This window comes from Anas acuta, chromosome 14, assembly GCF_963932015.1.
Source record: "Anas acuta chromosome 14, bAnaAcu1.1, whole genome shotgun sequence".
Taxonomy (NCBI): Eukaryota; Metazoa; Chordata; class Aves; order Anseriformes; family Anatidae; genus Anas; species Anas acuta.
The window spans coordinates 8,939,894-8,967,416 of NC_088992.1; the positions used below are offsets into that span (position 1 = coordinate 8,939,894).

Here is a 27,523-nt window from a genome sequence, read left to right on the forward strand (position 1 = left end):
CCCCTTCACCTCCCCGCCATCCCTCCCTCCTCCCTCTTCCCTCTCTCCATCCCCCCACCACCCCCCCACCCACCCCGGGACCCTCTCCCAACCCTCCCAGCCCCCCCACCCACCCCACCAGCGGGCTCCCATCGTTCCCCTTTAAGCTCGGCGGTGACGCTGGGGGCGGACGTCACGGCCGTGGTGGCGGGGTTGCACATCTGGCAGGTTGCAGGGCCGGCAGGTTGCACATCTGGGCCGCACGGCGCCGCATGGCTCCCCACAGAGCTCTCCGCGACCTGACCTTGGCTTTGGGGGCCGCGGTGGTCGCGCTGGGCTCCCTCCTCTTCATCGCCTGGAAGCTCTACTTCCGCGACACCGAGCTGGGAGCCAGCTGGGACAGCTGGTGGGAGCGGGAGGTGAAGGAGCTGCGGGACCGAGCCCCCCCCGGCAGCACGGTGAGGACGAGCAGCGGGGACGGTCGCCCACCGGGATCCCCCAAAAGGATGGGGAAGGAGCAGGGAGATCCCGAAGTGCTGAGCCCAGCAGGGTGGGGAAGGCGCACGGGGTCTGGGTTCCCTCAGGGTGTTCCCCAGGACACCTCCACCCCCCACCCTGGGGTGTCCGAAGCCCCCTCGGAGCCTACCCAGCTGGAGAAGGGTGTGTAGGGTGGGGGGAAGCACCGGGACCCCCCTGGCACTCCCAGCTGAGCAAGGGAGTTGTATGGACACCATACAGCTCCATCTGGCTGGGAATGGGGGCACGGGGGCTGGGGGGAGCCCCTTGTTTGAAGCCAGCCCCTAAAGCAGCCCCCTCGTCCTGCTGCCCCCCAGGTGGAGTGGAAGCAGGTGCTGGTGCTGGGGCTGGATGGAGCGGGGAAGAGCAGCGTCCTGCACTACATCTGCAGCCAGACGGCCAGGAAACGCATCCCCCCCACCCTGGGCTTCAACTCTGCCCAGCTGCAGGTCGAGGGGCTGGAGATGGACCTGCTGGAGGGTAAGGCTGCCCATTTTCCCCGGGGGAGGCTGTGGCGATGCAGGGGACACAGCCACCCTACTCGCCCCTATGTACTGGCACTGATCCTGCCCGTTTCTCGCAGTCGGTGGCAGCCAGAACCTGCGAGCGTACTGGTCCCATTACCTGAGCGGGGCCCACGTGCTGGTCTTCGTGGTGGACTCCGTGGACAGGGAGCGCCTGCTGACGGCCCGCCAGGAGCTGCACGCGCTGCTGGCCCAGGAGCCCCGGTTGCCGCTGGTGGTGCTGGCCAACAAGCAGGTGGGTGCCCCCCTGCAGCTCCCCGGGGGGTGTTTCCAGCCAAATTGCCTCCCTTGTGGGACTCCAAGGGGAAATCTGAATGCCCCAAATCCCCCAGCTCTTGCAAAACCCTCGCTCGCGGGGCCGTCTCCCACAGCCTGTCCCAAGGCGCGACTGCCATTCCTCGTTTGGGCGCCTCCCCATGCCCAAGCTAACGAGTTCCCGGAGAGCGCCAGCGTCCAAAATCCCCACGGGGTGCCAGATTGCCCAGGCAGGCAGCCAAATGCGTGCCTGCGGCCGCTTCCCATTAACCCCCATCCAAGTGACCGCCCTGCAAGAGCAAAGCGCTCCCGGCCAGCCACCCGCAAAGGGCTCCTGGCAGCCACCCGTGGGGCTCCCAACCCGCGGGCTCGGGGCCACGCAGCCCCCCCCCAGCCTCCTCCTGTCTCCCCGCAGGATAAGAGCGACGCCCTGAGCGCGGAGGAGCTGCGGGAGGAGCTGGCGCTGCAGGCGCTGGGCGGCCAGCGGGAGCTCTTCCTCCTGCCCACCAGCGCGACCTGGGCCAGCCTGAGCACGGCCACCAGCGTGCTGCACCTCAGGAGCCTGCTGGTCAGCCTGCTGTCCCAGTCCTGAGCCCAAACCGGCTCCTACTGGGACGTGCTGGGAGCTGCTGGAGCTGGGGCTCACCAGCAGGTCCCGCGGCACGTGCCCCGCGGGGTTTGGGGTTGAGCTGATGTGTGGCTGCCCTCGGGGACACGAGCAGCAGGGGAGAGGGCAGCCACCCCCCTAAACCAAAGGGGGAAGCCTTCTTTGGGAGGCAGCAGCAGCACCGTTACCTCCTGGTGAGCAGGGAACACAGCATGGGGCAGGGCCCTGCACCTACACGCAGCCCTGTGGGATATTGGGGCTCAAATACTGAGCTACCTGCCCTGTAGGCTCCCCTAGGGCAGGCGAGAGGCACAGAGCAGTGCAGCAGCCACCAGGAAGCTCTCAGGGGGCAGGAGCAAGTCCCTGGTCCCACTATGATAGCAACAAGGACCCAGGCAGCACGGCTCACACCACCCCTGGCCGCCCTGGAGCTGATGTGGCTGATGGAGCCCTAAACAAGGGGAGTAAAACACCCCCTGCTCGCAGCTTTCCCGTGCTGATGAAGGCTGCGTGGGCTCTCCTGCCCAAAAAGCACACCTGTGGGAATAACCAGCTCGGGCTGCACGCAGCTTGCCCTTCCTCAACCTCTGTTTTAAAATAAAGCCCTGTTGAGCAGGTGAAAGCAGGCGCCGCGCAGCCCCGCTATGAACACGGGCCAAGGATGCGCTGCTGCTCGGTAGGAATTTGCCCCGCTGCTGTTTTCCTGCCTCAGGGCTCAGGAGCCACAAACAGCCGTGCCTGCGGGTGGGAGGGCTGCTTCCAGGCACAGTGCTGGGCCCTGGAAAACTGTTAGAAGTTGGGGAGGGCTTTGGGGAAGGGACTACGTGCCGGCCAGTCTGCTGTGACACCCTCTGTACGGCTGCTCCTTCCTCTTGCCAATAAACGAGGCCGATCTCTCTGCTCTGCCCTCGTTCTTTGGCAGGGAAGGGGTCCCCAGCCCGGTCTCCTGAAGCTGGAGGCACGGAGATTGCTCTGTGGGGAGCACAGAGCACACGCATCCATCCCTGCTGCTCACAGGGACAGGGCAGAGCCCCCAGCACTGCCCACCCCCAGCCCCGCAGAGTACGGCACATCTGGTGCCTGCCCTGCACGTCGGCACCACCAGCTCTCAAAGCAGGACTGCGCCCAGCGAGAGCAGCAATGAAAGCCCACAGGAGACATTCCTACCAGCACGGGAGAGTAATTTATTTAAAAAAAGGCAAAAGCAGCGCTGGCTCCCACTCAGAAAGGGAGCAGCGCAGCACATTCAGTCCCAATGCCACGAGCCGCAGCCAGGAGCCGTCTGTGCCTGGTTATAATTGTCTAACGAAGGTTTTAATTGCCTAACGAAGGTTCTTCCTCCTTCGCCAGAGGCTTTGCATAGCTCAGCCTGCCCTGGCCCTAGAACCGCAGCCTGGCAGCAGCTGTCACCTGCCCGGCTATGCCCTCTCCGTTCATAAAACGGCGGCGCCAGGCCTGCGCTGGCAGGCAGACCCGAGGGAAAATCAGGGGCAGTCACTGCACATCCATCTTCTCCGGCTTGAGCGACGCAACGAAAACCTTGTACTCCTCGGGATAGAAGTTCTTGTACACGTTGATCTTTCTCTTTATCTGCTTGGGCGTGTCCTGGTAGTAGTTCTTCTCATCGCGAGCCATTTCCTGCGACAAGGGGAGGGCAGGTCAGGGAACAGCCCGGTGAGCAAACACCAAACCAGCACAGCAGCCGTGGCAGCCGCGTCCTGAGGCTGCAACCACTGCCAGACACGGATCTGGATGAGTTTCCAAGCACCGCATCCCCTCAGCCGTCAGCTGCCTACACAACAGGACCCAAGCGGGGACGTTTGGTGACTCCTGCTCCACAGAGGAGCCAGGAGCGAGCTGCTGCAGGTGCCCCACGCTCCAGGGCAGCCGACGCTCACCTTGTAGTTCTCCCCGTGGTTCTGAATCATGTAGCGCACGTAGTCGATGAGGTCCCGTGAGAGCGTGTTGGACTTCTTCTCGGGGAGGCTGGCCTCATATTCCATCTCTAGGCACAGTACAGACACCGTGATGCAGGCAGGCAGGGGAGCAACACCAGCAGCACCTCAAAGGGCAGCAGCCAGCCTGCTCCCATGATCAAACCCTGCCAGTCCTGCAGAAAGGAGGCAGCTCCTGCTGCACACTCCTGCAGCACAGCTCCGTGCTTGCCCGGGCAGGAAAATGAGTGAGAGAGCTCTCTGGGCACGCTGCAGGCACCCAGTCAGTGCTGCTGCTGCTCCCCAGCTCACATGGGGAGGAAGAAGCTGAGCTGTTGCTGCCCCTAAACCACTGCTAAAGCACTCAGGGCAGGGCACTGCAGTTTTTTGTCCCACTGGTGTGAGACACCAGCAAGCTTCAGAGTGACAGGAGTCCTGCTGGGGCTGCAAGGAGAAGTACAATAAAAAAGCAGCACGAGAGGGAAAGGGAATTCATGAGGCTGAGGACACACTGGGAAGGCCGAGCTGCTCCTCTGGCTCCCAGCTCTGCTCCAGCCTGGCTGACTGCTGCCGGGGGCACCCTGTGCACACTCACATCTTAAAACCTCCTTAATTAACAACTTAACCACCTTCCCTGCCTCAGCACATGACAGGCACTAAGGACAGTCCTGCAACACAATGCTGAGAGACGGAACAACTCACGGGGCCCCGGGAGAGCCCTAAATGCAGCGACAGCAGCAAGGTTCAGCAGGAATCCTGCTAAGGCAGGCGAGGCAGCCCCCAAGGAGGACAGAAGCAGCACTGACCGTTCAGGACGTAGGGCTTTCGCACAATCTTCTTCCTTCCCTCCTGCCCACTGCTCTCCACCTCCATTCCCTGTGTTGGATGAGAGAGAAAACAACTCAAACACAGGCCATTTGGAAAACAGTTCACCCCACAAATTGCTCCTTAAAGTCTTAACAGCACCACGAACCACGACGTCTCCCCTGTCTTAACCAGGGCCTTTTCTTTGCACACTCAGCCCACGGGCAAGCCCAGGTGGCACAGCACCGCTCCTCACTTGAGCAGAAAGAAACACCTGCAGCCAACGAGCCCCCTTTCACCTGCGTGACATCTCCCAAGGCCACCTGCACCCACCAACACCGGCCGGGCTGGCACCTCTGTGCCATATTTTGTTACGCAGCCAGCCTGCAGTGCTCCCAATCCCACTGCTCAGGAGGCTGAGTGCCGGTCCTCAGCCTCGTCCCATGTCCCGTTACCCCCAGCAATGCCTCAGATATTGACCAGGACAGCCACCCCAGCAGCCCCTGCTCCCCGTCCCCCCGCACTCACCAGCAGCCCCCTCTTGGCGATGGGCACGGCCTTGTTGGGGTCCTCGGCCAGGCCCATCTCGGCCAGGTTCTGTGCCACCGACTTGGTGGCGTCCCACGCATGGCGGATGTGCGAGCTGGGAGGGAACGGGCAGCGGCTCACCGCGCGTGGCCCCACGAGGAGTAACCCCAGGGGCCCACTGCCGCCCCCTCCCAGGGCCCTCACTCCCTCAGCCTCAGGTCACCTCCCCAAAACCCACACCCCCCTACCCACAAATCTCACCCCCCCCACACCCCCAAAACCCCCCCACAGAGCCCATGACCCCCCCCAGCCCCCTCCCCACACATCCCACGCCCCCCCAGGACCCCCAAGCCCCCCAAACCCCCAGTCCACACCCCCCACACCCTTCAATCCCCCCACCCCCCTACAACCCCTCACGCCCCCCCACAACCCCCAAACCCCTCCACACCCTCTCACCACCCTGTGCCCCCACCCCGCGTCCCCTCAGCGCCCCCCCACAGCCCCCCACCTCCTCCCACCCCCCCCACACCCCCTCAGCCCCCCACCCCCGATCCCCTCAGCCCCCCCACACCCCCCTACGACCCCTCACAGCCCCCCCCACGCCCCCCATACCACCTCAAGCCCCCCCCCAACGCCCCCCACGCCCTCCCCCCGGCCCCCCCTCGCCCACCACTCGATGCGGGGCGCTGCCCGGCGCCGGGCGCTGCGGTAGAGCCGCTTGCGGTTGACGCCATAGGCGAACTTCTGCCGCCGCTTCTTCCCCTTGGCCTTCGGCATGGCTGCCCCCCCCCCACCACACGCCGCTCTTGCGGGCCCGGCCGCGGGGCACCACGGGAAATGGAGTCCAGCCCGCGGGGCGCCGCCTTTCAACTCGCCTATCATGGACTACAACTCCCAGAGTGCCCCGCGGCCCGGCTACGGTAGGCGGGGAGGGCCAAGCTTGCTGCCGTCCCCGCGCCCGCAGCCATGGAGGCCGGGCCTCCCCCGCCGCTGGAGCCCAGCGGGCTGCCCGTGTTCCGCGAGGAGGGCTTCGGGGACAAGTTCCTGAGGAAGACCCGGGAGAACCCCCTGGTGCCCCTGGGTGAGGGGCTGCGGCAAGGGGGGGCTGCAGGGGGGGCTGTGAGGGGGTTGGGGTAACGGGGGGGGACTGCGGGGGGGAGGCTGAAAAGGGGCTGGGGGGGCTGTGAGGGGAGGCGGCAGGGGTCTGGGGTTAGTGGGGAGATGTAGGGGGAGGCTGCGAGGGATTAGGGTTGGAGGGAGGCTGCAGGGATTTGGGATCAGGGAGGAGGCTGTGAGGGATTAGGGTTGGGGGGAGGCTGCAGGGATTTGGGGTTAAATTTGGGGGGGAGGCCGCAGGAGGAGGTTGCAGGGGGAGGCTGTGGGATTTGGGGTCAGGGGAGGCCGCAGGGGTTTGGGGTCAGCAGAGGAGGCTGTAAAGATTTGGGGTTAGTGGGGAGATGTAGAGGGAGGCTGTGAGGGATTAGGGTTGGGAGGGAGGCTGCAGGGATTTGGGGTTAGATTTGGGGGGGAGGCTGTGAGGAGAGGCTGCAGGGGTTTGGGGTTAGAGTTGAAGGAGGAGGCTGTGGGGAGAAGCTGCAAGGGGAGGGCTCCGAGGGGAGGCTGCAGAGATTTGAGGTTAGTGGGGAGACTGCAGAGGGAGGCTGTGAGTGGAGGCTGTGGGGATTTGGGGTTGGATTTGGGGGAGGAGGCTGTGGAGGGAGGCTGATGGGGTTTGGGGTCAGGAGGGGAGGATGTGAAGGGGGAGGCTGCGGTTGTGTTAGCTGAGGGGTTGGACGAGGCGCTCTTGGAGGTCTCTCCCCACCGCGGTGATGCTGTGAGGCTGCAGGGCTCGGGGTAACGGGGCGGGCTGGGACAGGGGAGGCTGCGGGGGCAGCCGGGCTCCATCCCGTCCAGTCACCACCTCTCCCTGCTGACTCTGTCCCTCCGCCCTCCTCCGCAGGCTGCCTGTGCACCGTGGGCGTGCTGACCTACGGCCTCATCAGCTTCAAGCGAGGCCACACGCGCCGCTCGCAGCTGCTGATGCGGGCGCGGATCCTGGCCCAGGGCTTCACCTTCGCGGCCCTCCTGGGGGGCATGGTGGTGACGGCCATGAAGGCGAGGAAGTGAGAGCCTCCCGCGGGCCCTGGGGTGCTGGCAGTGCGGTTAATACACCCCTCGTTAACCTGATGTTGGAGCTGTGGTGTTTCTTTCTCGCCTTTATCCTCCTGGAGCACCCGTGGGGTGTCTCACCGAGGCTCTCCAGCCCCGACAGACATCCCGGTGCTGTCGCAGCCTGGTAAAATTTGTTCCCTTTGTCACTCATCACGCGTCACCTGCTGGCAACCCGATGCCTTGGTGACACAGCTGAGGGAAAGGGGTGAGCTCCACGCTGCTCCCCACAGCTCACCCCTTCCCTTCGCTGCCTGCTCAAAGCCTTTCCCCGAAGAAATTCTGCTGCCTCGTTAGTATTTCCAGCACACACAGACACCTCAGCCCCGTCGGCTCAGTTTGGAGATGTTGGTTTATTGTAACAGGTGATTCGAACGGGCACATGATACCGAAGCTGAGGGGATGTAGAAGAGCTGTGGGCGCCGCTCCCCGAGGGCTGCAAGCCCCCAACCAGCACAGGGGGACGCAGCAGCCGGGGCTGCGGGGGGCTCCTGATCCCCGGGAGGCAGCCAGAGGCAATTCAGCTGCTCTGCAGGGAGAGGGGGGGAGCAGGGCTCTGCAGCGAGGCTCTGCTGGCTGATTGATCTGCTTTGCTGCCTGCTCCCACCCCCAGCATGAGCAGAGCTGCCCCCCCAGCCAGGGGGGCGCCGCCAGTCCTGCCAGCAAGGGGAGAAAGCGGCCTTATGGGGTGGGAATGGGAGCAGCCCCCTGCCCTGCTGCCTCTGGGGCGCAAACCCAGCGGGAACTGGGCCGGGGAGAAGCCCGAGAGCGGCTGCCCGGGTTAAGGGAGCTGGAGGCTCGCCCTGCCCCGCAGCAGCCACACCTCCTACCTGCTTCCCTGCAGCCACACGGCCTCCAGCTGCCCTCCTCCGGGCAGGGGGAGGAGCAGAGCAGAGCCCAGGCCCCCAAAACCTGGCACCCCAACAGTCGGGGGCAACAGGAGAGGGGCGGGGAGCACCCTGCACTCCTGTCCCGTGCCCCCTTCCCAGCACCCGGCACCACAGGGCACAAGACACCACAACTGTGAATTTTTGGGGTGCCCGCACTCACATTCCTCAGTTCCCACCAGCTCTGTGGCATCACCTGGGCTCCCCACGGGGTCTTGTGGGGTGGAGCAGGGTCTGGGCTGTGCCCCCAGCCCTACACCCCGCAGGAGGGCAGAGGGGAGCCAGGATCCCTCTGGGACCCCCGAGGCAGGCAGGTTTGCTCCACCGGGTGAGGTGGGGAGCACCCAGGGGGTGTTAGGCCCCGGGCACGGCTCGGGCTGGGGGATCCCCTTGCTAACAGCTTCCCGGGGAAATGCCACAGTAATAAATATGTGTAGAAAGAGACCGACGCACCCTGAAGCAAAAAGGAAAACCACGGGGAGAGTTACAACCACCGACTGCAGAGGGCAGGGACCCAGGGACCCCCCCTCAAGGCCCGGCCGGGCCCTGCCAGGCGGCCCTAGCGGGACAGGGGCGTCTGTTTGAGGGAGATGAGCACCGAGCGCATCCGCGAGACGTCCTTGCTCTGCTTGCTGCTCTTGGGGTTGAAGTCGCAGAGCTGGGCCACCTTCTCCCACTCGGAGCCCGGGCTTTCCTCCTTGGACTCCTTCAGGAACGCTTCCTCCGAGGCCCTGCGGAGATGTTGAGGGCTGTCAGCGGCACAGCCCCTGCCCAGGAGACCCTCTCCTCCCTCAGAGAACCCATCCTGGCCCCGGTTCCCTGAGCTCAGCACCCTCCACCCTTGGGGCTGTCCCCAGAAGGCCCCAAGCCCCACAGCCAGCCCCACAGGGGCAATCCCAAGAGCTCTGCTTTCCTCCTGCGCCTCCAGCCCTTGGAGATGCTCTGGGACCTCGCCAGAGCCCGACACCCCCCCAAAACCCCTTTCCCTTGACTGGGGGCTGTGAAACCAAAAGGCAGGAGCCCGGACCCTGCAGGAGGCACCTACACATAGCCGATGACATCGGCGTCCGGCTGCTGGTAAAAGGCTTTGTCAGCGATCCTACCCCAAGGCGCAGACAGAGAGAGAGCGCGGAGCAGACAGGCAGGCAGAGGGTTAGAAAGAGAGAAACAGAAAGGGGGTTAGCGGCCTCCCACGGCACCAGGAAACCCTGCCGAAAATCCCATGGGGCTGTGCTGAGCCCCAGCCCCACGCGTGGACAGGAGGCCCTGGGATCCTGCTGTGGCTCTGCAGGGCCACCACAGCTGCTCGGTGTCCTCGGGGCTCTCCCCGGGCCTGGCGAGGTGCTGGTTGTGCAGGGCTGAGCCCCAGCGTGGTGACAGAGCCCCCCCGGCCCCTCAGGAAGGCAGATCTGGCTGCCTCGGCCTCTCAGCCTACCTGTTGTTTGCCCGGTTCTTCTCCATCTGCTCGTTCTGCCGCAGGTTCCACTCCTCCAGGTCCTTCTTGGCCTTCTCGCGCCACTCCTGCTCCGTCACCTTCGAGGCAGCATCTAGGGCCGGGGTGTGACAGCTCCCGTCAGGCAGGCAGGCAGGCAGCCCCCCGCCCCATCCCCTTTCCCCCCTAAATCACCCACGGGAAGGCATCACCGCCTCCGAGGAGGGCTGGTTTTTGGCACGAGGCGCCCCTGGGGCGCAGCGGGGAAAGGACCTCAAGCTCCCAGTGCCCCCAGCACGGGGCTCGGCTCTCACCCAGCTCCTCCAGGCGCTTCTTCTGCTCCTCCCTCCACTTGCGGATGCTCTCGGGCTCCTGGGTCAGCCGGTCAGCCTTGGCTATGGCCGCGTAGGCGTCCGTGGGGCCGTTGGACTCCTGCGGGAGGTGAGCAGCCCGCCCTCAGCAGCAGCTTCCCCCCTGGGCAGCACGGGGCCGGGCTCCTCGCTGCTGGTGTTCAGCCCCGGGGCAGCTCAGGGCACAGCTCTGCGCCTCTCCTAAAGCCTCCCGCTGGCCGGGACACCCAGCCTGACACGGCTCAGCCATGGGATTAGGGCTCTCCTCCCAGATCCCCGATCTCATTAAGGCTGTCCCGTCGCTGATATGATTAGGATTAGGCAGGGGAGATGCCCGTGCCGTGCTGCTGGGCACCAAATGGGGTGAAGGAAGGGTCTGTAGGGTGCTGGCACAGCTCCTTCAGCCTGCACGGCCTGCCCTGGGGCTCCCCGGGGAGCTGAGACCCAGGCAGGGGGTGCCCTGACCCACTCTTGGGCACGAGGAAGGGGATTTGGTGGGAGAGGAGATGCTGTGGGGCTCGGCAGCCAGGCCACAGCTATGCACCAGCACGGTGAGTGCCCCACGGCAGCCCTGTGCTGGGGCTGGGCTCTGCCAGGTGCTCCCAAACAGCCCAGGGGCTTCCAGGAGATCACCAGGCTGGAACAGCAGGGTTTGGGAGAGGAATGGACTGTGTGCCATCTTCTCTTGGGGCCCAAGCACTCCTTCAGAGCACCTACAACAAGTTCGGGGCAGGGCTGGACACAGCCAGAAGAGGACCAGCATGGTTCGGCCGGTCTCAAAGCCTCTAACTCCAAACCTCAGGGGCTGTGGCACTGGAACCAGCCCTTCTCCTTCAAGCAGGGGTGAGAACAGAGCACCAGGAACCCACCACAGGACAGACACGGGCTGCCAGGAGCTGTTCTGGGGCCGGCAAGCAGCAGAGCGCTGTGCCCCCGCTCACATCACCCTCCTGAGCATCACGGGGCCAGGGCAAGGGGCTGGGATCTCACCTGGAAAACATCGCCGTTGACAGTGGCTCCCCCGTTCTGGAAACCAGCTAGAAGAAAAAAAAACAGAAGAGAAAGATGAGCAGAGCTCTGGCAGCTGCAGGTGATCCCAGAAGGGCTGGTGCTCAGGAAGCAGTGACAGGTCAGCTCCTGGGGAATAGGGCCGTGGCGTTTGCAGCCCCACACACCCATCCCCACAGCCCCACACGTGGGGGCCACCAGCTGAACATCCCACGCTGGTTTTACGTCAGGGCTTAGCAAGGTGGCAGGGTCCAGAGCCTGCCCGGGGCAGCCAGGGGAAGGAGGCAGCGTGCTGCACTGCCACGCTGCTGTCAGAGCCCCAAACCCTACAAATCCCCCCCGAGCTGTAGGGAATATGTGGGAGGGCGCTGGGCCAGCAGCTCTGGGCTCCTGTCCTTGGAGGGATCCAGCCAGCACCTCCCTCCCAACACAAGTCATTCTGGGCATCTTGTGTGTTTATGGTGTTTTCACTGCCTTTTTTTTTTTTTTTTTTAATCTTATCTGAAGGTTAGGGAAACTGTCCCAGGAGCAGGGTGGGAGGCAGTGCTCTGCCTGCACGCAGACAACCTGACCGCCCCCAGGTCTGCCAAAGGCAGCAGCTGCCACACACACAGACAGACACACAGACCCACAGACAGACACACAGCACGCTCCACCAGCAGGGAGGAGGGCAGGGACGCACATCTGGGTCCTCAGGAGCCCATCCAGGGGGAGCGAGCTGTAGAGTTAGGGTTAGGCGAGGTACTGCAGACCCCCACAGCTCATGCACAGCCCCGTGAGCTGCACAAGGAGAGCCCCAGGGCGCTCAGCTCCCTGCTGCCGGGCAAGGAGGCTTTGCAAGAAGCCCCCCCAGGCCCTGAGCTCTCCCCCTGGCCATGACCAGGCTCAGACGCAGCGTGGCTCCGGAGCACCTCGAGCCAGCACCATGCCCGTGGTGCTCACCCTGCAGCTCCAGCTACACCCAGCCCAGCTGCCTGCATGTAGCAGCACCTCTCTGGGCCAGCCGTGGCTCTGCAGGTCCCCGTGGGCGGAAAGGAGAATCCACCACAACACGGGCAGCAATGGGGACCCCACGGGGCTGCCTGCGTTAGGGGCAGGAGGATCGTGGCAGCGATGTCCTCGTTGGGGGTGGGAGACCTGGGGGCTCCTGCTACCTACCAAAGGCCCTTCCTTTAGGGCTGGGGGCCATGTGGAGGCACGAGGCGAGGCTTGGCACCTTCATCTATTGTCTGAGCATTGTCTGACTCAGTCCGTGCCCCGTGCCCGGCTCAGGGCTCACCCCACACCGCGGGGCTCAGGGGAAGGAGTCCCCAGCCTGGCACCAAGCACACCCCCCACAGACACCCCCCAGGCCTCCAACCTGGCACACGGGGACCCCCTCACCACTGTGGGGGCCACAAAATCCCACGGGGACCCCTAAAACGCCCCCGGATCCCCCCAAAACCCCCCCAGATCCCCCCAAAACCCCCCCGGATTCCCCCTCCCCCCCTCCCGGAGCCCTGCGGCCGGGGGGTGCCGGGGCCCGGCGGCGCTCACCGGGCTCCTGCGGGGCCGCCTGCCCGGGGCCGGCGGAGGCCCCCTCCCCGTCGGTGGGCCCGAAGGCCTCGTCGTTCTCGATGCCCGCGATCTCGCTCTCCTGCTGCGCCAGGAAAGCGGCGGCCGGGTCCTCCTCGGCGCCTCCAGCCTCGGACGAGGAGAAAAAACCGAAGTCGTCGGCCATGGCCGGCTCCTCTCCTCCTTCCCTCCTTCCCTCCCTCGCCGCCACAGCCCCAGCTGCCTTCGGCTCGGCCCCGCCGGGCCCGGGCGGAGCTGTCACTGCGGCGGCGGGCGGGGCGGCCGCGCTGACATCAGCGCCGGGACCTCCCCCCCGCCCTCCTTCCCTCCCCGCCGCCGCCGGGAGCCGCTGCGGAGCCGCCTCGGCCTCCCCGCGGGCTCGAGGGGCCGGCGGCCGGCGGCTCGGGGCGGTTCCGTGCCCCCTTCAGGCGTGAGGCGGCGCCAGGAGGAGGCCCCGGTGCTGAGGGCGTCTGGCGGCCGCCATCTTGTGTGTGGCCCCCGCCGCCGCCGCCATCTTGGGGGCCGCCCGCAGCCCGCCCCGCCCTGCGGGAGCCGCCGGCCGTCTCCGGAAACAGCCGAACGGCTGTCGGAACTCTTCGCGAGCCAATCAGGAGCGGCCGAGCCGGCGAAGGCGGTGGATGAGCTTCGGGTTTTTCCGGAAAGCTCCGAGAGCGCTTCGGCGATTTCCGGCGAGCGCTCGTGTATTTCCGGCGGCCGGCGAAGGAGCGGTTTGGCTGGCGAGCCGCGGAGGGGAGGGGGGGGAGAGAGGCAGGCAGCGCCGCCGACGTCACTTCCGGCGGGTGACGGAGCGACGGGTCAGAGGCGGCAGCAAAATGGCGGCGCCTGAGGAGCGGGAGCTGACGGCGGAGCAGACCGAGAAGCTGCTGCAGTTCCAGGTGCGCCGAGCCGGGCACCCCGCGGCCGTGCCGCCACCACCGGGCCCTATCGGACCCCAACCGGGCCGGGGGCGGCGGGTGGGCCCTGCCCGCAGCGGGTGCGGGGGCGCCGGGCCTGGCCCGAGCCGGGGCCGCTCGGTGCTGGCGGCCCTGAGGCGCCCCCCGGGGCCTGGCGGGGCTGCCCCGGGCGCTGCGGGCCCCTCGGGGCTCGCTGAGGGGCCGGCGCTGGGCTCGGTGCCCGTTATTCGGGGAGGCTGCTCCGTAACCCCCTGCCGGCTCCGCGGCCCGCCCCGGCCATTTTGGGGAGGGAGGCTGGGGCCGGGCCGTGCTGCTGCCCGCCGGGGGCTGCGGGCCCTGCCCGGGGTGTGCGGGGTTCGCCGGGGCTCCCCAGGGGCCTGCGGCTTCCCAGGAATTGGCGCTGCCCCGCTGGGTGCGGTGGTGCTGGCTGGGGGAGGCCCCCGGGGCTGGAACGCTCCGGTCTCTGCTCAACGCGGGCTGTCTCCTGTGGCCTTTGGCTTGCCGGGGTCTCGGGGCTGTGCAGTGCTTGAATCGGTCAAAAGAAACTAACCCCGCACGTGGTTACTGGGGAGGGGACTGCCCCAGAGTTGGAGCACTCGGGTGTGCTCAGTGGAGAAGTAATTCAGCTGTTGCCAATTAAAATTATCTGCAGGTGAGTTGGCTTTGTCTCTGAATTGTGAGGTGTGGTGTTACCACTTGTGGTGTTACCCACGCTGCAGTTCTCTTCCCTAAATGCACCATCTTTCCTGAGTGCTCTGTCTGACTTTTTTTGGTTCATACTGATCTTAAAGGATGTGTTTTGGATATTTTTTTTGGTGCCATGTGCCTCTAGTTTGTAGTGTTTAAAGGGTCTTCAGAGGCATCCAGCCCTGCCTCCCGTGGCAGAGCAAGGTACAGCTGCTCCTCATCGTTTTGTCTTGGAGCCAGGGGTTGGAGCAGCCCCTGAAATCATCAGTGGCAGTGTTTCTCTGTAGCCTCGGTGTTGGGAGATCCCGTCAGCTCTTAAAGAGATCCCTTCTAAACCTTTACTGCAAATTAAGCTCCTTGGGTGATCTTAATTCTCAGACAGATGAGGTGCAGCAGCTTTAACGATTGCTTTCCCAGCATCGCTGCTTCCCTGGTAAGTGGATGATGTTTAAGCCGTTGCCTTGCCCCGTGTATGTGCACAAACCGCCCTGCAGCTCTCGCTGCAAGCTGTCACAGCCCTTATTAACCCACAGGATCCGGACAGATCGGGCCAGCTGCACTCCTCAGTTTCCCTGTTGCTATTTTCAAAGCCCTGTGGGCAGCTGTGAACCTAAAGAATCCCGTGTGTTTCCTCCTGCTACCTGCTACTGTGCCGGCTGGGGGCTCGGGGGAGGGAGCCTGTTGTATCCCAGCTCCTGGTGGGCCCTGCCTTGAAGGGGAGAGCACTTGTGGGTAGGAGATGGCTGCTGCCTGGAGTGCGAGATGTTGTCCAGAAGGCTTTAACACCAGTTATTCCCTCTCCTAGTGCGTAGAGGCTCAGCTTTCCCCAGGGCTGACCTCACTGGTGCTGCCTTTGTTACCTTCACACCTGGCTGAGAGGGGCTCAGCTGTGCAGTCTGCTCCCTTCTTTAAATGAGGGAGGGTAAATCCGCCCACCTGGAGTCACACAGGCTTTTTTTTTTAATTTCCTTTAGCTGGGTTCCATTAAATAGCAGCTGCTGTTTGGAGAAGATGGCTCTGCCTTGTGAAAACCATTGGTGCATTGGTGCTGCTGCACTTTTTCTTTGTGAGGCGTGATCGTAGCAAGTAACTTGCCCGATATTCTGGGGTGAGGAGCATCGCAGTGCCACGGAAGGCACAGCAGTGCTGTGTAAATAAAGTAGGAGGGGGATTAGGGGAGAAGGGAGTGGGGCAGCAGGTGAGGAAGGCCCCCGGTGTCGCAGCTAAATGGAGAGCACGGAGAAAGCTGCGGGCTGTCAGTCACCCAGCGAGCAGCTGCTGTGCTCGGGGATGCCTCTGTCCCTCAGGGAGGCTGCTTGGGCTGCAAAATGCTGCTCCCAGGGTGAGGCAGTGAGCGCCTGCTGGCTGGTGTCAGCCTGGCTATGGTGCCTCCGGCCCGGGGATGCTCGCCTGATGTGCCCTGATAGCTCTCCCCCAAATACCGGTGCTGGTGGTGCTGCGAGTGGCAGCTGGCTTCCTGCAGATAGGGCCGGGGTAGCCCGGTTGTTTGCCACCCGCTGCGATTGGTTAGAGCTTAAAAAATAAATAAATAAATCCCTGTGTGGGGAGAGAATGGGGGGAAATGGGGAATAAAAGCACCAATGCGCTCTGGCAGGCTTTAAGCCTCCCGTTTGCTGCCAAAGCCTTGGGTAACGTAAACGAATAGAAGTACCTCAATCTTCATCTGTCAGGGCTCAATGCTCTTTGCATCTAGGGAGGGGAGCTCGATGTGAGCAGCTTGAGCGGGCTGTGTGATGCAGCCCCGCTGGGGGTGGGGACAGCGCAGCAGCTCCTGCGGGCTGCCCTTATCGACCCGTGCCCGTTAGCTTGGGCCCGTGGGCTGGGGCACTTGGAACGTGCTAATCTAGAGTAGTGGGCTTGTTTGTGAGGGAAAAGTTAGCGATTGTGATGGGATCTCTAATTTAAATGGGGAAAACAAAGCGCTCAGGGCTGGAAATACCTCGTTCAGGGAGGAGGGGGGGAAACAAGGCGCTCCCCAGACCTGTCCCACTCTGCTGTGCATCAGAGCCCTTGTAAATGCACGTACTGTGACAGGCAGAGAGGAACTATCTCTAAAAAAAAAAAAAAAAAAGAGGCTTTTTCCTGCTCCAAGTCGGATGTTCTTTACCCCTGGAAGCAGCTCTCTGCAATCTGGCAGCGGGAGGGCCGCTCGGAGCAGCGCAGTCGCAGCCCGGTGGAGCTGTGCCCCGTGCTGTTTCACCATCCGAGCGGCTCCGAGGGAGCAGTTTCGTAAGTGCAGCGCCCAACCTTTGTCCGCTTGGGGTACTCCGCTCGCTGAGGGGTGGAATTGTGTCTCACTGCTACAGGGGGAAGAAGATCTGAGCCTTCTGAGCAGCATCTCAAAGGTGAGAGGTGCTGAAGCTGCTGGGTGTAGTTATTTGTGTGTATTGGAGCAGCCTTCTGCGTCGTGGGGTGCTTGAGAAAGTAACGCTGAACTTCTTTGGTGTGTGATGGTTTGTCGTCTAGGTGGTGTTGACTGTTGGGCTTGGACCTGCGCTTCTCTGAAGGCTTCTGTTTGAGAGCACTAGTTCCATAGGGATGAATTTCATTTTTATGTCCAGGGATCTTTGTGTTACTGTGCCTAAGATGTCAGCTCTCTGAGGGGGCTAATGAGAGGCTAGCAGCGGGCCTGTTGGTTACCGACACTGAATACACGCTCATTTCTGTGCCTGAATAGCAGAACGGCCCCAAGATCTGTCAAATGCCCCCTGCCTTTACCCGGGGGTTTCTTATTCTCCCCCTGCCGTGCTTCCTTGTGCAGTGTCATCGATCAGGAGCGGTGGGAGCTGCCCCGATTCGGTGCTCGTGGAATGCTTGTTGTGAGCTGTGGTTATTGGGGTGCTGCTTTCTGACCTGAAGCTGCTGCTGTGCTTTGTGTGACTTAAAAAGGAGGGGCTGTTCCTTTGGGAAATCCTGCTAATGGTGCCCGGTGGGACTCCTGGCACTTGGAGGCAGGTGTGAAGGAGTTCCTGAATGGCTGAGGTTTTGTGAACGCAGCAGAATTGGTGGGGTGTTAAGGAACGGTGGGCAGAGACTCCCAAGTCTTTAAAATAAACACATTGTACCTCCATGGTCGAGTCCAAGAGAAGACGCCTGGAATTTACTCAAGGGGTCCCTTTAAAAGGCCTGGTAAGTGTCTTCTGCAGGAGCTTTAAGGTTAAAAGCCAAAGTGAAGCGTATTTTTAAAGATTTAAACCAAAATCCTGAATAATGAAACTGACTTACAAACAGAAGTGCTCTGGCAGCAACAGCCAGGTGCACGGAGCTTCATTCTGAATGAAACTCGTGTGCAGTGCCCCCCGACAGGACGAGTGTTTCCATCAGTACCTAGCACTAGGCACTGACCCGCAGGGGTTCTTGGTGCCTGCATGTATGGCGTTAATCTCGGGAACGCTTCGATCAGCCTGGTTCCGTACAGCGCTATGACTCGCCCAGGAGATGGGGAGCAGGTAGGGATGTGGGTGGGCTTGGTGAGGAAGTAGCCGAGAAGTGCTCAGAAGCTCAGGCCCTGAGCGGGGCACTTGTCCACGGAGAGATTTGGGTGGAAGCTGCACGTGGAGTGGCCGAGTGGGGGAGAGGGAGGAATCTGTGCGCTGTCCTCCCCAGGGAGATCCCAGTGCAGTGTGTTAAACAGTCAGCTTGTCAGGGCAGCCTCAGAGGCTTGAAATGAAGCAAGGAATTGGAAAAATGACAAGCAGAAGAGGGAATGCTAACAATGGATTGGAGCACAAGGTGTAATGGAAACTGCACGCGAGGCTTTGTGAAGCTCCTGCTTTGTGTTCAGTTGTCAAAAGCCGCATCCCGCTGGGAGGCCACGCTGTACGACAGGGAGCAGCACTACCTGCTCCTTGTTGGGTTCCTGCAAGGCTCGTATCTGAAGTCCTGCACAGAACTGTGTGTGGAGAGCTGGCGTGGCTCTCATGTGGCTCAGTTCACGCAGCCCTCGCTGTCACAGCACGTGGCAGCCCTGCTCCCTGCCCTGGTGTCCCTGTGCCCTTGGTGATGGGCACAGCTGGCCAGGGATGTGGTCGTGGGCTAAGGGTGGCAAGACAAATGTACCAGTTGAGAACATGGAGCCTTAGGGACCTGTGGAGTTCTCATCAAGAATGCCCTTGCTGGAGAAATTGTCATATTTAAATCATATTTAAATGATGTTATATCATGAGTGCTTCCTGAACTTGTTACGCTGCTCATGAGGGTTAAATGAGCCCTGTCATTGCTGCTTCTGTCTTGTATCTGGGTTAAATAATTGTTTCTGAAAGTGTAATTTTTTTCCAATTGAGTAAATGGGAAGGCAAGAAAATTTTACTCTTTTTAACTTTAGAACAAGAGCAGTTTGCTTCAAATCTGCCTTCTCAAACACCAACTTGAGAGCCTGGTAGCCTCGAGGTCTACGGGCATGTTTGGGTTATCTTTTCTCTTTGAGGCTCTGTTTGTGTTGGGCAGGACTTGTGTTCTGCAGGGTATTGTGTGCCTCTGGAACGTGCTGCCTTCATTAGTGCCTGGCTCGTTTTGGTTTTAGTTTCTGTTTGTGTTTGCAGCCAGTGAAGTAATGTGCTTGGCTCTTAAGGGGATGTTCTGAAGTGACGTTTGAGGGCACGTCCTGGCATATCCTTCCAGAGCTGGACTTGGGGTGGTTCTGTGTTAGCTTCCTGAGCAGGCTGAGTGCAGCTGGAGCTCGGGGTGTGCTGCTGACAATGGGCTAGTGAGAAGCGTGCTAAGGCATGCTTGAGGCCACCTGAATGTCCGCAGGTTTGGGCTGGCTCAGGTTGCTCTCTTCTGAAGTAATGGCTCCTCTTTCTAAGAGCTCTGCTCTTTGCTGTGTTGCAGTGTCTGTGTTCTTGCCTAGCACAGAATTGTAAAATGAATAAAAATCCTGTGCTCTCCTGGCGCTCATTTGCTTTTATTCTCCTTCCGTAGGACCTGACCGGCATAGAGTCCATGGACCAATGTCGCCACACGCTGGAGCAGCACAACTGGAACATAGAGGTACTGCTTCAAACCCCTTGTGGTGCTTCCCCAGTGCCTGAGCTAAACCGAGTGGTGCGGGCGGGGTTCCTCCCAGTTAGACCTCATCCGTTAACCCCCGAATTTGCCCTGGTAACTTTTTATGAGAGTATCTTGATACTGCTAGAGAGCTGGCTTGGAAATATGCAGCAGAGTTCTTACAGCTGCAAACAATCACTTGCCTGGCACCGCACCTTCCTGCAGTGCGATGTGCAGGCTGCCATGGACGTTTTCCATGTAGAAATGAGCACTGGTGTTTCCAGTTCCTAATGAGCTTTGTAATGCTTATGGAGTGCTCTGAGTCTGTGGATAAGTAATGCCTATTGTTAGGTACCAAAAAAAATTAAAAAAAAAAAAATAAAGACTAACAAAACTGCTATCCTTGAATGTCTGAAATGTTCCTTTGCTCCTTCTTGTGTTAAAGGCAGCTGTGCAGGACCGACTGAACGAGCAGGAGGGTGTCCCAAGTGTCTTTAATCCACCCCCATCTCGGCCGTTGCAGGTCAATACAGCCGACCACAGGATCTACAGCTATGTTGTCTCAAGGCCACAGCCAAGGGCAAGTTATCTTTTGGTGGATTTTGCCTTGCTGCTTTGTTGTTCAGAGTTACCAGTGTGCATGCAGGGAAAGGCGTTGTTTTCTTTGTGTGCTGTTATCTCCTTTCTAAAAAGCTTTTTTTTTGTCATCTAAAAATAAAGCGTAGAGCTGTTCCTTCAGCCTCCAGTATTACTGCGGATATTTTCTCCGTGGTGTAATTTGCAGTATGAGACTTTCTCTGTTTCACAGAACATCTTCCTGTGACCTCGTAAAGCTTCTGATTGGTTCAGTGGGAATGGAGGCAGAGTGGTGGCAGTGATGGTCTTCCATTCTTTTTAGACCCCCACCCCCTAAATAAAGTATATTAGCTTGAATACTCCAGTGCTCAGTTCTTCCACTCATATTCCACAAACAAATTTGCATGTGCCCTTCTGAGACTTGGTGTTATTAATCCTACAGTTTAAAAAAAAAAAAAAAATAGGCGGAGAGAAAAACCAATTGCTTTCAGAACTCATCACTGCTGCCAGTCTCCAGAAGTGCCGTGTTGAATTCCAAATGACCCCTGTCAGTCACTTAATTTGATTTGACTTCTCCAAGATGTGAAATGTTGCTGATTTTTTTTTTTTTGTGATGGGTAGGGCCTCTGCTACTTTCCCGAATGCGTGTGTTAATGCTGGTGGACATGCTGCGTTAGCAGGCCTGTTCCTGCGTTGGAGACTGTTCTGATCCTTTGTTTGTAATTACAGGGCCTGCTAGGATGGGGTTACTACTTCATGATGCTTCCATTCCGATTTACCTACTACACATTACTTGATATATTTAGGTAAGTATTTTGTGCTGACTCATGTATTGATTGCATCAAGGCACACACTAGCTTAGATCTGGCTGTACCTCTGTCACTTGAATCTCTTTGAGTCTGACAGATTTCTCTTCCCATTTGTTTGTTCAACTGGCTTTATCTGTAGCTTTGTAAAGTTCCTACAATGCTTGGCAAGAAATAAATCTTACTGCAGAGAAAATGAGTGCTCTGTGGCTTTGTAAGTGAAATATTTAATTGGAATTTGAACTTCACGTAGCTTTACAATTTGAGTTCCATGCGAGGGGGACACACAAGGCAGTGACACACTGCGTCCTGTTGGGCCAGGCTCCAAGTTAACCTGTCCCAGTCCCTGGATGTTACTTGGCAGAGCTTAAACTGTCGATGCAGCTGCCTTTTTCCCTCTGGTGTCTGTAGCTGCTCCTGCCTTTACTGCCCTAAAGGGCCAGTTCATCTTGTCTCCTTGTAGAATTGATGGAAAAGGGAATGCTGAAAGGTAGCGACTGTCAAGCAGTCCTGCCATCTGCGTTGGTTTGGCTTCTTCCTTTGCCATATTATTTCTTCCCTGAAAGTCTTTTGACAGGGGCTCTTCTGTTGCAGTATCAGTTTGGAGCAGGTGGCAATTTGGGATGTAATTACAAATGTTCAAGGGTCTCGTCTGTGACATTTTTCCTTCTTATGAATGCCAGTGACTGTCTGTGGAAAAGAAAATCCTGTTCTTCAGCAAGTCAGCGAGCTGAATTGCAGTGTCCTTTCCTTCCTTCCTAGGTTTGCTCTGCGTTTTATACGCCCCGATCCTCGTAGTCGGGTCACCGACCCGGTGGGTGACATTATTTCCTTTATCCATATGTTTGAGGAAAAATATGGGAGGATACACCCTGTCTTCTACCAGGGAACCTACAGCCAGGTCAGTGTCATGCCTTGGTGCCGAGGTACTGGGGAGATGAAGCGTGGGGATGGTGCTGGCTGGTATCAGGGCCTACGTGGCGAAACCTCTCTTTATCACAGCCCGGTGTTTTTTGTCTCCGAACTCCGTAGCAGGGTGTTGGAGAGCTAGTGAGCGAGTGTATTAGAAAACCAGTGTCTGCCAGGCTTGATGACACGCCAAGTCTGCAAAGTTGGAAAGCAAAGCTGCTCTGACTGTTCCTCGACCGTCTGTGTGGCTCTGTAGCCAGCAGCTATTCTTTGTAATCCCGCCTTTGTTTTTGTAAACTGACGTGGTGAGCCAAAGTCTGTCCTTCTGTTCCCCAAATCGGGATGGACTGCCCGGGCTCGTGTATCATAACGCAACTCCCGAACGTGGTGCGAGACCTCAAAATTGAAAGAGGGAGCCACGGAAGAAGGAACGTGAGGTGAGAACTGCACATGCCAGCTCTGGGCTGCCGGTGCTCTCTGTTGAGACCTCTCCCTGGGCAGCACCTCTGCTGCAGCCTCTCCGAAGCTGGCCAGGAGGAGAGCCTCCTGCCGAGTGTCCTGGCAGGCAGCTGGACCAGCTCTGCTTCCCGAGTGCCAGAGGAGGATGTGGAGCCTGTATCTGCTCCACGCTGCATGGTGATGGAGCGTGCTGCCCCACAGCTCTTCCAGGCCCCTTTGTCTTGCCTAGAATCCAGACTTAGCCTAACCCTTCCATGGTTATTTACTAAAGCTCAGTGCAAGTAAAACAGGGAGCCCATTCTGCACTTACTGTGTGGTCTTGTTAAATGCTCTGGGGTGGGTGGAATCCAGAGACCGTAGGATATGAAAAGTTTGGTTGTTTTTGTTTTGTTGGGGCCTGCAGCATTACTGAGCTGGCCTTTTTTTAGTAGCACTTCCATTTGATGTGGTCTGAAGGTTGCACCCTGCACAGGCTGCAGTGGAAAGCTCAGCCTTAACCTGCTGCGAGTCTGAGGGACGAAGGCAAGGAGGCTTTGCTGCCAGCTGAGCCTGGTGGGGAGGTCTGGGGGGGTCAGCTCACATGGGGGTGTGCCTGGCTCTGCTCTGAGCTCAGTGCTCTCCACAGCCACGGCCTGAAAGGAGTTGGGCAGAACATGATCCTCTTAAACAAGGCTTGGGTCGCAAGGTCCTGTAGGCTCACACTCCATTTGCTGCTTCCTTAAAACCAGTTTGTGGCAGAGTAACAGCTCAGCTGAATGTTGCCGAACTGTTTCACGCAAGTCTTGTGGGTGCTGCCTTCCCTCTGACTAGAGCCCCTGTAACTGTGCCTCCTCTGCTCTTATGCCAAGGCACTGAATGATGCCAAGCGGGAGCTGCGCTTCCTGTTGGTGTACCTGCATGGAGATGACCACCAAGACACAGACGAATTCTGCCGGTAGGTAGGAGAGCTTTCAAATCACAGTCCTCGGGCTGTGCATGCAGGTTCACTGATATGATCTCTTCTCCTCCCCTAGCAATACGCTGTGCGTACCTGAGGTGATCACCCTCATAAACACTAGAATGCTCTTCTGGGCGTGCTCAACCAATAAACCGGAGGGATACCGAGGTGAGTGTGTCCCTCCTGGGCTTTACCTTACACCCTTCAGGTTCTGGAACAAGCCAAATGCTCTCTGACAAATTCATGTTTCAAATGTTCTGGTGGTTTCTGTGCAAACAGATGAGGTGGTCACAAGACTGCATGGGGAAATGCACGATGGTTTGTGTGTGATGTCTCAGAGGGCCTGCTTGGAGCTGGGGAATACCTTCTGCTCCTAACCTCAACTGTTCCACATGTTTCTGGGCAGTCCTGGTTGTGCCTTCTTTGCTGTGGGCATTCAGGCTGCTTTCAGTGGCTTGTTAATGGGAGCTGGTGGGTGTGTGCTGAGGATTAAACAGAGTGCAGAAACAAGGATCTAACTAGCAGGGCTCTTAACGCTGCTTCGCATTCTGCCTCGGGCCAGGAGTGACTTGCGAGGTGCATTCTTTCCCTTTGTGAGACAATCATCTTTACTCCACGCCCAGTCTCTCTGTCTCCTCAAAAGTCCCCACTGAGGTCTTCTTAAGTACTCTCTTTCCAGGGCTGCTGATACCTAGCACAGCAGTGTGCCTGGTAGGGATTTTCTCCAAATGGAGCCTTTTCCTAAAGTTCTGTTCATGTGTTCTGTGCTTTTTCTGACCTCTCCTGGTTTGTGACAAGAGACTGGGAGTTGTGCTCTTAAATTTGGATCATTCCTTTCTTCATAGTTCTGCTACCAACACCTTGAGAGAATGGCTTGTTAAGCCAGCATGCTTCTACCTAATGCTGTCTCATTGCTGTAATACTTACAGTTATGGTAGAGATACAGCCTAGAAAAAAGGAGTGGGAGGGGTTGGGGCCTCATTTAGTCCATGGGGTGCTCAGGTTCAGTTCGGAAGGCTCTGTCAGTAATGATGGTTCTGTTGTGTGACGTGCTGGGCATGCTTTGAGGGGGTGGTGGTCAGCTGTAGGCAGGGTTTGCATGCCATTAGTCGTAGATGAAAACCGTGCACTTAAAAGCCCCTGACCTGCTCCATTCCCTGCCTCAAAACAGTCTGCCTCTGGCAGAAATGAGCATTTCAGAAGAAAATTGGATCCGGATGGACCCTTTCCCCATGACGGTACCTTCCAGAGTCTGGCCATCCTTAATAGTAGCAGGTGTTTAACCTGTGTTTCTGCAGTTTAAAGCCAGGGCTGCTTGCCCCATTCTGAATGGACATTTGAAGCAATTTATTTCCTTCTGCTCACATTCAAGAGCCTTTTTAGGTACTTGAAAGCTTTTTATCCACTCTGTGTCTATGCTCCAGGTCACCTCTCCTTGCTCTAACTTAGGTTTCACTTGATAATATAGAGGCCTTTTCTGCCGTGGATGAGATGGTGGCTGTGGAAGCTGCTTTCCTAGGCCCTTGGTGATGAAAGTATCCATGCTGTAACCCTTGTTGATCCTTCTGGAAGGGATGATGGTTGTGCCTCTCTTCCAGTCTCCCAGGCTCTGCGAGAGAACACGTACCCCTTCCTGGCTGTGATCATGCTGAAAGATCGCAGGATGACGGTCGTTGGGCGGCTAGAGGGCCTCATCCAGGCTGATGACCTCATTAATCAACTGATATTCATCATGGATGCCAACCAGACCTACCTGGTGTCTGAACGCCTGGAGAGGTACGAGCTGGCTGCTCGACTGCCTGCTGGAGCAAACCTTAAACCTGCAGCGTGCTGGGGCTGCAGGAGAGCTGGTGTCTGCAGCCAGCTGCTGGTCCAGGGGTGCTCCCAGGCCAACTCCCAGCCCGATGGCATTTGCTGTGTGGCTGCTGGTGCCTTGTTAAGAGGAGCTCCTGTCCCTGATCCCTCTGTAGGGATCTGCAGGCTGTGTCCAAGCTAGCACAGCACCTTCTGGCCTGCTCCTTTTCTGTGGGGGATCCTGTAATGCGTTTTGATGCTCCTGGCTTCTAAAATGTACAAGGAGCTACCTGGTGGAGATAAAGCTATGAAGAGTGCCAGGTGTGGTGCTGAAACCCCAGGCACTGCTTACGGGGTGTCTGTCCACTCCGTCAGGCTGCAGTGGGTGAGAAGTCTTTGTTCAGTTCTCTGCCACCCAACCTAGGGAAACAGTTTGTGTGGTAGGGGCTGTAGGGACTCAGCTCACCTTCTGTGAGCGTGTGGTAGTCTGTGCTGTAAATGAGGCATTCCCTGCTGCGTGTGCTGTACCTGCACCCTCAGGTGTGCCCTCAGCCTGCCCTGCTTTCACTGAGGGGCCTCCCAGCCCTGACCACTCCCTGCTCACATTTATAGGGAAGAGAGAAACCAAACCCAAGTCCTGAGGCAGCAGCAGGACGAGGCGTATCTGGCATCCTTACGTGCAGACCAGGAAAAGGAGCGCAAGAAGAAGGAGGAACGGGAGAGGAAGAAGAAGAAGGAGGAGGAAGTACAGCAGCAAAAGCTAGCAGAGGAGAGACGGCGGCAGGTGAGAGCAAACTGAGTGCTAGAGAGGCTGTTGTGCTCTCCTGGATGCTCGCGGTGTGTAGGAGCAGTGCCTGTAGTAGGGTTTTCCTGTCGGACTGGAGTTGCTTGTCCTGCTTGGGGCTTGCACGGCCTCCAACCGTGCTGCGAGGGCAGCCCGGTGCACACCCATTGCTCCTGCTCCCTTTTTATGTTGCAGACGCTGCAGGAGGAGAAGGAGCGGAAGTCCGAATGCCTTCCTCCTGAGCCACATCCTGACGACCCAGAGAGCGTTAAGATCATTTTCAAGCTGCCTAACGATTCCAGAGTGGAGCGGCGATTCCACTTCACACAGTCATTGACGGTGAGCTTGGGGCAGAGCTGACGGGCTTCCCAGAGTGGAAGAGGGTTGGGAAACTCTACAAGTGGCTTACCAGAGCTTTGGTTGCGTTGGCCTTTGCCATGTGATGACCTTTACCTAGAGCCTTAGCAGGCAGAATCCTTCCTGGGTGAGGAGGGGTGTCCTTGGACCTGGTCTCTTCACTTCAGAAGAGAAGGATTGCAAGAAAAAACAGATGCTCTTCTCCTGAAAAGCTGAGGTTATTGTCACTGCCTGTTAAATAGGGGTATGGGAAGAACCAGAAGCGGTACTCCCCAGGTGTTCCGTGACAAGTCCAGCTTCGTGCACACTAATAAAATGCCTGTATTGCCCACAACGCAGTGATGGTGCAAATCTGCTGCTTTAACCCCTCCCCTGTGCAATACTACGGGTGCAGCCTGGCTGTGTCATCGCTCCCCGGGCTGGCAGCTATTTCTGTGCTTCTTCCCCAGGTGATCCACGACTTCCTGTTCTCCCTGAAAGAAAGCCCGGAGAAGTTCCAGATCGAAGCCAACTTCCCTCGCCGCGTCCTGCCCTGCCTCCCGACAGAGGAGTGGCCCAACCCACCCACGCTGCAGGAGGCCGGACTCAGCCACACGGAAGTCCTCTTTGTGCAGGACCTCACGGACGATTGACACTTTTCCAGAAGCCAGAGATTGGAAGAGAAATTCATATTATTATTATAATACGATATTTTTTTTAAAAAAGACTGCGTACAAACAAGGGATCAGAGACCACATCGCCTGTGCCAGCTGTGCCGTGGGCGCGCGCTGGCAAGAGGAAGTGTGTGCACGTCCTCACACACCCCTGTACACAGCCATCCCCTACACTCGGAGGGCAGAGAGGGAGGGGAGCGGGTGTCGCCCCTCCGCCCTCCCTGGGGAAGAACAGGAATGGCAGCTCTCGGTAATTATTGCTTTTATTGACAAGAATAATAATAAAACCCCAACAACCTGACATCTCGTGAAGATTTGATCCTCTGCTGCTCCTGACAGCCAGAAGACCAGGCACCTGAACGTGCTGGGAGTGGGGTGGGGGAAAGGGCTGGACAGAACCTCTTCAGCTTCCCTCTGTGTATAAATACTTTTCTTTTAATATTTCTCTTGCTTTGTAATGACCAAAGGAGAAGGGGGTTGACTCTAGTATTAACTTTTTGATAAAGAGCTGGTTCGATTCTTACCCGTGTGGGATCTTGCCCAGGGTTCTTAGCCTGCATAGTGTAATAAACTCTGCCTCTAGCATGTCTGTGCCCCTGCTTCCTGCTCGTGCCACACACAGCGTGCTGCCCAGCTGGAACTCAGCACTGGGGAGGGGGTTCCAGCTGCTGGGGGTCTCTGGCTGCTGCTCGTGGGGGATCTGCTCAACTTCTGGCCTGCTCTGAGGCCAGCTCTGTGTTATTTTGTGACAGCTGAGCTGCTGGAGTAATACACCCAGTGTGTACAGCAGGGCTGGGATTGCTGCTGCCCTGCCTGTGGTGGGCATGAGTGTGGGGTGGGAGAGCTCCCATCCTCTGCTCAGGGATGACCCTCCTGGAGTGAGGTAGATAGGGTGAAAGGACAGCTAGGATGTGGTGTGGAGGGTGGGTGTAAGTTCCTGATCCCCAAATTTTCTGTCAGGGGAGCTGGGAAGGGGGAACTGGCAGGAGCCTCTTCCTTCCCTACCTCCTGTCACCTTTGGGGGCAGGTGGCTGTGGGTTTTTTTGCTTAAGTACAGCACCCACATCTGTGTAAACATCTGCATGAAACACAG

At 58.9% G+C, this 27,523-nt stretch overlaps 5 protein-coding genes across 7 annotated transcripts; 3 read left to right on the plus strand and 2 right to left on the minus strand.

Moving 5' to 3' along the window:
- Positions 1-118: 118 nt before the first annotated feature.
- ARL10 (ARF like GTPase 10) lies at positions 119-3,468 on the plus strand. Of its 2 annotated transcripts, none has more exons than XM_068698274.1 (4): positions 119-437; positions 813-975; positions 1,079-1,254; positions 2,804-3,468. In XM_068698274.1, the coding sequence occupies exons 1-4, from the start codon at positions 252-254 to the stop codon at positions 3,023-3,025; spliced, it is 747 nt and encodes a 248-aa protein (XP_068554375.1). In that variant the 5' UTR covers positions 119-251; the 3' UTR covers positions 3,026-3,468. The 2 variants fall into 2 exon arrangements, with proteins under 2 accessions (XP_068554375.1, XP_068554376.1); XM_068698275.1 differs by lacking the exon at positions 2,804-3,468 and adding an exon at positions 1,690-2,491 and having other exon boundaries at positions 131-437.
- Positions 3,046-5,977, minus strand: NOP16 (NOP16 nucleolar protein). Its single transcript, XM_068698278.1, has 5 exons — positions 5,818-5,977; positions 5,148-5,262; positions 4,622-4,691; positions 3,780-3,886; positions 3,046-3,519 (listed from the first exon to the last, which is right to left on the minus strand). The coding sequence occupies exons 1-5, from the start codon at positions 5,922-5,924 to the stop codon at positions 3,376-3,378; spliced, it is 543 nt and encodes a 180-aa protein (XP_068554379.1). The 5' UTR covers positions 5,925-5,977; the 3' UTR covers positions 3,046-3,375.
- Positions 5,978-6,057: 80 nt separating this feature from the next.
- Positions 6,058-7,334, plus strand: HIGD2A (HIG1 hypoxia inducible domain family member 2A). Its single transcript, XM_068698282.1, has 2 exons — positions 6,058-6,228; positions 7,108-7,334. Exons 1-2 carry the CDS (start codon positions 6,114-6,116, stop codon positions 7,272-7,274), a joined length of 282 nt encoding a protein of 93 aa, XP_068554383.1. The 5' UTR covers positions 6,058-6,113; the 3' UTR covers positions 7,275-7,334.
- A 316-nt stretch (positions 7,335-7,650) lies between these two features.
- On the minus strand, positions 7,651-12,868 carry CLTB (clathrin light chain B). Of its 2 annotated transcripts, XM_068698276.1 has the most exons (6): positions 12,530-12,868; positions 10,976-11,022; positions 9,950-10,067; positions 9,639-9,750; positions 9,249-9,302; positions 7,651-8,934 (listed from the first exon to the last, which is right to left on the minus strand). In XM_068698276.1, the coding sequence occupies exons 1-6, from the start codon at positions 12,711-12,713 to the stop codon at positions 8,763-8,765; spliced, it is 687 nt and encodes a 228-aa protein (XP_068554377.1). In that variant the 5' UTR covers positions 12,714-12,868; the 3' UTR covers positions 7,651-8,762. The 2 variants fall into 2 exon arrangements, with proteins under 2 accessions (XP_068554377.1, XP_068554378.1); XM_068698277.1 differs by lacking the exon at positions 9,249-9,302.
- A 164-nt stretch (positions 12,869-13,032) lies between these two features.
- Positions 13,033-27,015, plus strand: FAF2 (Fas associated factor family member 2). The gene is made up of 11 exons (XM_068698262.1): positions 13,033-13,443; positions 19,090-19,158; positions 19,601-19,735; positions 20,461-20,537; positions 21,300-21,438; positions 22,754-22,839; positions 22,919-23,010; positions 24,441-24,618; positions 25,249-25,420; positions 25,616-25,759; positions 26,227-27,015. The coding sequence occupies exons 1-11, from the start codon at positions 13,186-13,188 to the stop codon at positions 26,407-26,409; spliced, it is 1,533 nt and encodes a 510-aa protein (XP_068554363.1). The 5' UTR covers positions 13,033-13,185; the 3' UTR covers positions 26,410-27,015.
- The last annotated feature ends 508 nt before the right edge of the window (positions 27,016-27,523 follow it).